At 58.3% G+C, this 9870-nt stretch overlaps 1 protein-coding gene across 2 annotated transcripts in view; it reads right to left on the minus strand.

Annotated features, from left to right (window-relative positions):
• The window catches only part of CDC42BPG (CDC42 binding protein kinase gamma), a 33329-nt gene extending 31472 nt beyond the window's left edge, over positions 1 to 1857 (minus strand). For both annotated transcript variants that reach the window (XM_055094485.2, XM_003828587.6), the window contains exon 1: positions 1605 to 1857. In XM_055094485.2, coding sequence (XP_054950460.1) covers positions 1605 to 1764 — 160 coding nt within the window. In that variant the 5' untranslated portion in view covers positions 1765 to 1857. The remainder of the gene's footprint in view (positions 1 to 1604) is intronic.
• Between the last annotated feature and the right edge of the window lie 8013 nt (positions 1858 to 9870).

Raw genomic sequence — 9870 nt, forward strand, 5'->3', positions numbered from 1 at the left:
CAGGAGTGATCAGTCAGGATGGGGGGCAGCTGTGGTCTGGCGCCCTGCCTCAGTTTCCCCCTGCCAGGAGGTAAACTCCCTGCCAGCTGGGCGGGTCTGTGGGTGGGACAGAGAGCTGTTCCACAGGTTTATCAGGCAGAAGCCCGCAGCGGGGGCGGGGTGGAAACCTCATTACAGAAATTCATTGTCTCTTTCCCAGGTCTGTGTGTGGAGCTGGGGAGGAGCAGCCCCGGGCCTCCCCGTGGGAGTTGAAGCCAGCACCATAGGGACCCACCCGCCAGAAGAGGGCCGAAGCCCAGGCCCACAGGCAGGAGGATCCAGGCCCCTGGACAGGCTGCCTAATCCTCTGGCCTCCCACAGGGCATGGGGGCTCCGGGCAGGAGCAGGGACAAGTAGAGACAAGCAGGAGAGGAATGAGTCACGGCCCTTTGAGTTACCTTGGGAGATTGTCAACAGGGGTCCCAGGCAGAGGTGCTGGAGGCAGTCAGGGAGGAGCACACGTGTGTGTGCAAACACACACACGTGTGTGGGTGTCATGGGGGGGTGACAACAACACAGGCAGACAGGCATAGCACGGAGGCATACCAGGGAGACAGGCACAGAGGCAGGGGCCTCTGACTGCCTCGCCCTGGATGGAAGGGTTGGGGCTAGGGGACAACTCCCTGGCACATCTGGGTGGCAGCCTCCCCCTCTACCCCAGGCCTTGTGCCTTCCCAGAGCTCAGGAGTGCCAGGAACGCTAGTTGCCCACTGGGCAAACACCTGCCTCACCCTGCCCTGGCCAGGCCCCCGTGCCTTTTCCCCATGGCCCGGCAGGGTGTGACCAGGGAACCCTCCAGCTGGCGCCAGTGCCCACAGTGGGTTCAGGGTCACCCCGGGCCAGCCACTCCCAATGACTCAGATGAGTCTACCAGGAAAGGTACAGACCCATCTCCAGCTAGGCCCCCCTCCCCGGCCCCGGCGCCACAGCCCCCAAGGAGCTTGGCCAGCAGCCTGCACAGGCCAAGGGTTGGAAATCGGTTCCTGAGTCCAGGCTGCAGTGGTCTTGTACGCAGGGAGCTGGGGGTGTGTGTGTTGGTGGGGGGAAGGTCTGCAAGTGTGCGATACCTACAGATCTGTGTGTTTTGCAGTGCCAATGCGGTCGGGGTGGTCTGCAGCGCTCCCTGGGTCTCTCCATGAGTTGTGTGTCTCAATGCATCCGAGAGGAAGGAGAAACAGAGCCCGTGTATCAGTGGGTGACATGCATGAGGGTCTGTGTGTGTCCTGCGTCAGGTGTGGCCTGTAAGCAAGGAAATCTGTACGGGACTCTAGGCGGTGCACTGGGTACATGCGTCTGCGGTCGATACCTGAGCACAAGTTGGTGTGTGTGTGCATGTGTCGGGGTCTGTGAGAGGGAAGGAGCGTGTGTGAGAATTGGAGTGAGGGTGAGGTGTGCAGGCGAGTGTGCGGGCCGCGGGGGTCCGGTGGTACGCGTCAGGGCCACTGCAGGGAGTCTGCGAGGGAAGCCCGTGGGGGTGCGGGTCCCTGCGGGAAAGTCTGCGGGTGCGGGGGTCTCGGCGCGATATCCCTAGGCCCGCCCCCGCTCCGTGCCGCCCCGCCACTCACCCCAGCTCAGGAACTGCGCCACGCTGCGCTCCCGCCGTAGGGGGCCGCTGCTGAGCTCGTGGTGCAGCGCCAGCAGCAGATCTAGGAGGCCGTCGAGCCCCGGGCAGCCGCCGGCCTCGCCCCGCGCCAGCTGCTCCAGCGCGCGCAGCCGCCGCTCCATGGCTGCGGCCGGAGCCTCGCTGCTCGGCTACAGTCTGGCCGCCCGCATGCCCGCCTGTCGGGCCGTCCGTCCGCCCAACCGTCTGAGGCTCTGTCCGCGCGTCCTCCCCCCCCTCTCCCGCCCTCCCCGCTGTCACCTTCCTCCGCCGCCGCCAGCGCGCCCTCACCTGGGCGCCGCGCCCCGCCCCCCGACGGACGGGCAGGTGCGCGCCGGCCAATGGGAGCCGCGGCTGGAGGTGAAGGTGGGGGCGGAGGCGCGCGGGGGCGGGCCCAACTCCCGGCCAGGAAGTGCGGGGGCGGGCCAGGGAGAACAACTGACTTCTGCGAGGGGCGCGGTGGGGTTCCGCGGGGTCGGAAAGACTCCCCAGGTCCCCGCGCGGCCCCAGACCCAGACTTACCTGGGCCCTCCCTGGGCCCTGACCCAGGAGGCGCGGAGCACTGCAACTTCTCTCGCCCCCTGGGTCGCAGCCGCCTTGCCCTTGGCTAAGAGAGAGGGGCTAGGGACGCCCGCGGCCCCGGAGCCGGATGGGAATTGTAGTTCGCTCTCTCCATGGTTTGCCCGCGCTTGGCACCCATCGCCCCCCCGCCCCCGCCCAAAAAAAAGTTTCTGAATCTTACTTTGATTGTATCATTAGAGTTGATGTGGGAGACAGGAAGTTGGGGTAGGGATGGTCACGCCCATTTGGCAGATGGACACACTGAGGCTTGGGAAGGAGGAAGGCGAATTGAGGGGCTGAGGACAAGGTGGCTCTTAAGTTAGACCCTGGGGTGGAGGTGGAGCTGGGCTGGTACCAACACCACAGGCGTTTTAAGCTTCAGTAGGAGCAGGGCCTGAGGTCTGACCTGGAACGTGAAGGGCAAGGAGAGGTCTGAGATAGGCTGGAGGAGGTTGGGGAGGGGAGGGGCTGGCTCTGTCCAGTGGTATTTCTGATTTCTGTCCAGCTGTGTCCAGCTGGGATGGACCAGGCACCATGAGGAGAGATCAAAGGGTGGGACATACTGGTGGCTTAAGACAACACTTTTTTTTTTTTTTTGAGACAGGGTCTCTCTGTCACCCATGCTGGAGTGCAGTGACGCAATCATAACTCACTGCAGCCTTGACCTCTTAGGCTCCTGCCTCAGCCTCTTGAGTAGCTGGGATTACAGGCAGATGCCACCACACCCAGCTGATTTTTTATTTTACTTTTTGGAGTCAAGGGTTATTGTTATGTTGACCAGGCTGGTCTCGAACTCCTGGGCTCAGGTAATCCTCCCACCTTGGCCTCCCGGAGTTCTGGGATTACAGACATGGGCAACTACACCCGGCCTAGACAACACTTTCTCTTTTTTGAGACAGGGTCTCACTCTGTCCCCTAGGCTGGAGTGCAGTGGTGCAATCGTAGCTCACCACAGCCTCAACCTCCTGGGTTCAAGTGATCCTCCCACCTAGCTCACCACAGCCTCAACCTCCTGGGTTCAAGTGATCCTCCCACCTCAGCCTCCCGAATAGCTGAGACTACAGGCTCACACCACCAGGCCAGGCTGATGTTTTGTTTTTTGAGATGGAGTCTCACGCTGTCACCCAGGCCAGAGTGCAGTGGCACGATCTCGGCTCACTGCAACCTCTGCCTCCCAGGTTCAAGAGAGTCTCCTGCCTCAGCCTCCCAAGTAGCTGGGATTATAGGCATGTGCCACCACACCCAGCTAATTTTTGTATTTTTAGTAGAGATAGGGTTTTGCTATGTTGGCCAGGCTGATCTCGAACTCCTGACTTCAGGTGATCCTTCTGCCTCGGCCTCCCAAAGTGCTGGGATTACATGCGTGAGTCACTGGGCCCGGCCGTGTTTGTATTTTTTATAGAGATGGGGTTTCGCCATGTTGCCTAGGCTGATCTCAAACTCCTGGACTCAAGCGATCTGCCTGCCTCAGCCTCCCAAAGCGCTGGGATTACAGGCTGTAGCCACTGGCCAACACATTATTTCATTAAAAGACCTGTTTAGGGGTTTGCCTCTCCTCTCGTACTGGGACCTCGGTGAGATGGGGGCAGGATCAGGTTGAGGGAGGAGGTGTTCCATGAATGTTTGAAGCAAACAGGGTGTTTCTCCCCACAAAGGGTTTTTCATGTGATTATTTGTTTATTTATTTATTTATTTTAAAGAGACAGGGTTGCACTATATTGCCACGTTGGCCAAGCTGGTCTGACCTCAGGTGATCCGCCCACCTCGGCCTCCCAAAGTGCTGGGATTACAGGCATGAGCCACCATACCCAGCCTTTTTTTGAGACAGGGTCTTGCTCTGTCACCCAGGCTGGAGTGCAGTGATGCAATCTTAGCTCACTGCAGCCTCAACATACTGGGCTCAAGTGATCCTCCCACCTCAGCCTCCTGAGTAGCTGGGACCGCAAGCCTGCACCACCACGCCTGGTTAATTTTTAATTTTTTTTTTTAGAGCTGGGGTCTCTACATTGCCCGGGGCTGGTCTCAGACTCGCCCTGCCTCCCATGTGATCTCCCCAGAGGCCCGCCCTGTAGCTACGCAGGGCCCATGGGCTGAGAAATGTTTGGGGAAACAGAGTCTGGGTGTATTACCTAAATCAACCAGAATGGGATGGGGAGCCAGGATTCAAACCAAACTCTGGGGATCCCCTTCATTGTCTCTGGTCTCCTGGAAGGGAGAGGGGGCAGGAGTTCAGATCCCTCTCACCTGAGAGATTCTGAGCCGTCCTTATAGGGGCGGGGCAGGAGTGGAGCCCACAGGAGGTAGGAAGGGGCTTGCTCACTGAGGCCACACGGGGGCGCCAGAGACCAGAGGAGGGACAGGCGCTCCAGCCAGCATTAGGGAACCGGAGATAGGGAAGGGCTCCTGGGTGGGAAGATGGGCCTCTCCTCCGCTGCCCTTCGTGGACACCCCTGGTGAGGCCTCTGGGCCCTGCCTCACTCCCTGTGTGACCTCAGGCAAGTCCCTTAACCTCTCTGGTAAGTTCTCAGAAAGGTTCATCCCCAGCCATCTGTCCATCCCCACACAGTATAGCTGAGTGGACACTGAGTCCCAGGGCTGAGGCCAGGGCTGCACGGGGCAGGGCTGGGACTGGCATTCGGCACCTCCCGCCTCTCACACGTGATTCTTTCTGGTCCTTTATTAGTTTTTGTCACATCTGTCTTGTAAGCCTCAATTTCCTTGTCTGTAAAAGGGGGTTGGGTCCGGGCATGGTGGCTCATGCCTGTAAGCCCAGCATTTTGGGAGGCCGAGGTGGGAGGATCACTTGAGCCCAGAAGTTCAAGATCAGCCTGGGTGACATAGTGAGACCTCATCTCTACAAACGAACTTAAAAATTAGCTGAGTGTGGTGGTGAGAGCCTGTAGTTCCAGCTACTCGGGAGGCCAAGGTGGGCGGATCACTTGAGCCCAGGAATTCAAGACCAGCCTGGTCAACATGGCAAAACCCTGTCTGTACTAAAAATACAAAAATTAGCCTGGAATGGTGACACACATCTGCAGTCCCAGCTACTCGGGAGGCTGAGAAAGGAGAATCACTTGAACCTGGGAGGCAGAGCTTGCAGTGAGCTGAGATTGTGCCACTGCACTCCAGCCTAGGTGACAGAGTGAGACCATGTCTCCAAAATAAATAAATAAATAAAAATAAAGGGGGAGGGTTGGGCCCTCTGCTCATTCCTTTGCAGCTCCAATGGAAGGAAGTCTGTAAAGGCTCAGTCTCTTTCTGAGCTTATTCCAGCCTTAGCAAGCAGCCAGGCCTCCAGCCCTGACTGCCCGAAGCAGCTCCAGGGCATGACACCATGTTGTCTCAGCAGATCTGTTTTCTGATCCTGTGGGGCCAGACCACTAGGGCCACAGCAGCCTTGACACGCTCGCCACAGAGCCCTGAGCATGGCACAGCCCAAGGCCCAGCTCACAGGGATGGGTGAGTCTTGACAGGAGACACCCCCGAGAGCCTCAGTCACACCCTGTCCAGGCAGTCAGGCCACCCTCTTTCCTTTCCTTCTCACCAGGGTACCTTCATTCAAATGCCTCCTCCATGGTCGACTACTCCCCAGGTGCAGGAGGGCTCAGCTACCCCCCGCAGCCTCTCACTCATCCCGCAAGCCCCTTGGTACTGAGGGACATCACTAGCTCTCTCACCCAGCTCTGTGGGGAGCACTCACGCTGATAACAGCTTGCAAGTGTAAGGGGCCTCTTGGTAACTTAAAGTGACTTTAGATCTATTATCTTCACAAGGGCCACGCTAGGAGAGAGTTATTACCCTCCTTTACAGACTAATGCATGGAAGCTGGGGAGGGAGGTGGTGCCAGCCTTGAGCTCCTTCCTTGAGTGCAGACTCGCCCTGCAGAGGGCAGGTGTGTGGGGGCAGGGAGAGGACCTGAGAACCCAGCATGAGGAAGTGGCAGGGAACCCTGTGTCTGCCCCCAAGGGCATAGCCCTCTGTGGCTGGGATCCCAGACACAAGGCAGGTTGCCCAGGTCTAGGGCATCCTGGCCACATTGGAGGGCTGCTGAGCCCAGGGTTGGAGCGCCCCCTTCCTCAAAGTCCTGAGAATCAGCCTTCAGGGGAAGGCCTAGGATGAGAGTCTCCAGCCGTGGCCTCGGGAAGCAGCTCCCACCAGATGGTTCTTCAGGGCTGGCAGGAATGGCGGCCGCCCCCTGCCCTTAGCCACTCTGGAAACGTGCACATGGCATAGTGGCCCGCTCCTACCCAGGAGGTCAGGACATGAGAGGCTGGCCTTGGGTCCTGCAGCCCTGCCCGCTGCTGACCAGGCGTGGGGCCTTGGGTAGATCTCTTCCTCTCTCTCTGGACGCTGTCTTTTTGTGTATAATGGAGAACTGCACCTGTTCAGGTGTGAGGGACAAATGAGCTTCCCAGTATGGCCACCAATGGCCGTCCCAACCTTTCTCTGAAGGAGCACGGGCGGCAATGTGATTGGAGCCGGGGAGCTCCCTAAGCCCACCCTTGAGCCTCAGATGCCTGGCTCTTATTTGAAGGTGCGTCTGTTGGGATGGCTTTGGGAAGGAGCTGATGCAAATGCTAGGGGTGTGGACCCCCCAGTCCCCCAGCTAGTCCTGGCAGCCCCCTCCCCAACCCCATCTGCCCAGCACCAGGGGCGTGTCCTATGAAAAGTCCAAAGCTCCAAATGGGTGGACATATGGTGGTTTCATCATCCTGGTTTTTCTTCCAAAAACCTTCCCTGCACTGTTCCAACAAGCCATAGGGGCTCCCACGCTCTGCAGCGGCTGCAGCCCCATGTGGTTTTACAATTATCAATCCCTCTGGGTGCACAGGAAGCCAGGCCCGAGCCCCCTTGGCCACCACCTCTCTAGCCTACAGGCGCCACTGAGTCTGGGAGCTGCTTCAGGGAAGGGAGGGGCCGGCCTGTTTTGTTCTGGGTATTGGGTGAGGTGCCCTGCTCCCTGCACCCCACCCAACTAACCTCCTTGGGGTGCTTGGCAAAGGCCGCTCAAGGTGGGTGTCCTCGGGCTCTGCCTCTGTGGGCCACGTCTGTTCCTGAATTAAGGCTTGAGCAAACGGCCTCAGTGGGGGAAGAGATCTGGCTAGAGTGGCAGAGCTGGGAGTTGAACTCAGGGCGGTCTCCCCAAGGCTGCCCTCCACGGGCTGCCAGACCTGGTGCGCTTTTAACACAGGAGTGGTGGCCGGATGTTCTCACCTCCCAACTCTCACCACCTTGCTGGCCGTGGCCGGGCAAGTCCTATGACTAGCCCATTTGATTTATTTTATGTATTTATTTTTGAGACGGAGTCTTGCTCTGACGCCCAGGCTGCAGTGCAATGGTGCGATCTTGGCTCACTGCAACCTCTGCCTCCTGGGTTCAAGCGATTCTTGTGCCTTGGCCTCCCAAGTAGCTGGCATTATAGGCGAGAGCCACCACATCTGGCTAATTTTTGTATTTTTAGTAGAGACAGGGTTTCACCGTATTGGCCAGGCTGGTCTCAAACTCCTGACCTTATGTGATCCACTCTCCTCGGCCTCTCAAATTGCTGAGATTACAGATGTGAGCCACCGTACCCGGCCATTATTTATTTTTTACTGGTCTATTCTTCTAGAACACCCATTTGAGATAAGAACAGGGCACTGATTGGATTTGTGGTTAACTTGTTTTGTAAGGAGAAGAAATGTTTATTTAAAAAAAAATTTTTTTTAAATAGAGACAGTGTCTCACTGTGTTTCCCAGGCTGAAGTACAGTGATGCCATCATAGCTCACTGCAGCCTCAAACTCCCAGGCTCAAGTGAACCTTCCACCTCAGCCTATCAAGTAGCTGGGACTACCCACAGGCACACATCACCACTCTTGGCTAATTTTTGTTTTGGTAGAGATGGTGTGGGGGCGGGGGGGGGGTGCGGGTCTCACTATGTTGCCCAGGCTGGTCTTGAACTCCCGGCCTCACACGACCCCACCTCACCCCCAACCTTGGTCTCCCAAAGTGCTGGGATTATAGGTGTGAACCAAACCCAGCCAGAAATGTTTATTCTGAATGAGATCTTACAAGGAACTGCAACATAGAAAACAGCTGTGCATGGCCAGAGGCAGTGGGCGGGCCCTTTGCCTCTTGGGTCCTGGGCTGTGAGGTGCTGCGTGGGTGGGACCCACGACAGATTGCCCTGAAGGCCTCAGTCCAGGGGCTCTGGGAGCTGGGTGGCAATGCCCCTCCTTTGCCCCAGGCCAGCCTCTGAAGAGGAGGCTTCTTCCCCAGGGTCATGGCCAGCTATGGATCTAGGGAGGAGGCGAGGGCTGGGACTAGCCCTCTAGGTGGGCAGCCACATCTGTGACCACATCCTCTGGCCCTCCCTGAACCCCGGTCGCAGCCCAAAGATGACCCCCAACCTGTAGAACCGAAACCAGGGCTATGAACTCTGGGGCAGACACCTGCCCTCAGCCCCTTTCAAGCCTCAGATCAGCAGGCGCTTCCTGGGGCAGCCCCAGGGGGTTCACAGCCCCTCTGTGGCCACACAGAGCCCTGCAGGTGGAGTGCTCCGGGAAGGAGAGCGGGCGGCCAGGCAGCACTTCCCTTCCTCCTAGTTCAGGGGCACTGCTAAGTTCTGTGCCTTCTCTAATGTGCTCACAGCTTGAACAAAAATGCTCCACCTCCCTTGGGTGACCCCTGCCCCAAGCTTTCAGGACCCCAGGCTGGAGTGACAGCATTTAACCTTTAATGTGGGTCTCTCAGCCCTGAGTACAGCTGCAGTCTAAGGGTGGGGTTGGGGGGATCTACCGTTTTTTCCTCTTAGTGTGTGCTTTGGATTAGTAACCTGATGGAAAGCACGCTGGAGTTGGACGGCCTGGTTTGCATCTGCTTCTACCACCTTTGTTATTTCGGCAGTCCTCAGTCTCGGACTCTCCCTCTGTGAAATGGGGGAACGTGAACTTCCTCAGATCGTGACAGCGCAGCTCCACCTGGCACAAGGTGAACGCCCACAGGTGGCAGCTGAGTGACGCAGGGAGGGCCGGCCAGCCCTGCAGCAACTGAAGCATCCACTGGCACCTCAAGTGCTGGTCATAGGACCAGACACCACCACACCAGCTAGGCTCGGAGCACACAACTGGGTCCCTGAAACCCTCAGGAACTTGTTTCTGTCCTGCCTTCTGCCAGAGGGGCTGGAGCAGCCTCTACCCATGGCACCTCAAGTCTGCACCCTTTTATGAAGGGTCACTAATCGGTCACCCTTCCCTCTGCTGGTATAAACAGTCCCCCATCTGTGACATCACCTGGGCCTGACTGGCCCCACCCTTAGTTGCATGTTTGTCACGGGCTATCTGCTTTGCCTTCAGAGGCCCGACTTCCCTGTATTTAAACCGTCCTTGGGGCTAGCAAGGAGCCAGTCTGGCTCCAGAGCCCAGAAACCCTTGTTTACTTGATGCCACCCAGTGCCAAGGGCCCTGCAGGTGCCCACTCATCCGTCTGTGGCTGAGGGGTGCCAGCCTAGGCCTCAGCTATCAACATCCTCCCAACTGTTTCCCCCCTCCCCACCCCAAGTGAACTGCTCAGCTCCCACCTTGCTCAGGGAAGGGGGCATCACCCCAGAAACCCTTTTCCCTACAGGCCTGGCCCTCTTAGTAGAAGGGGGCAGCTACTGCCCAGCAGAGCAGGACTGGGCAGGGTTGG

This window comes from Pan paniscus, chromosome 9 (assembly GCF_029289425.2).
Source record: "Pan paniscus chromosome 9, NHGRI_mPanPan1-v2.0_pri, whole genome shotgun sequence".
In the NCBI taxonomy this organism is placed as follows: domain Eukaryota; kingdom Metazoa; phylum Chordata; class Mammalia; order Primates; family Hominidae; genus Pan; species Pan paniscus.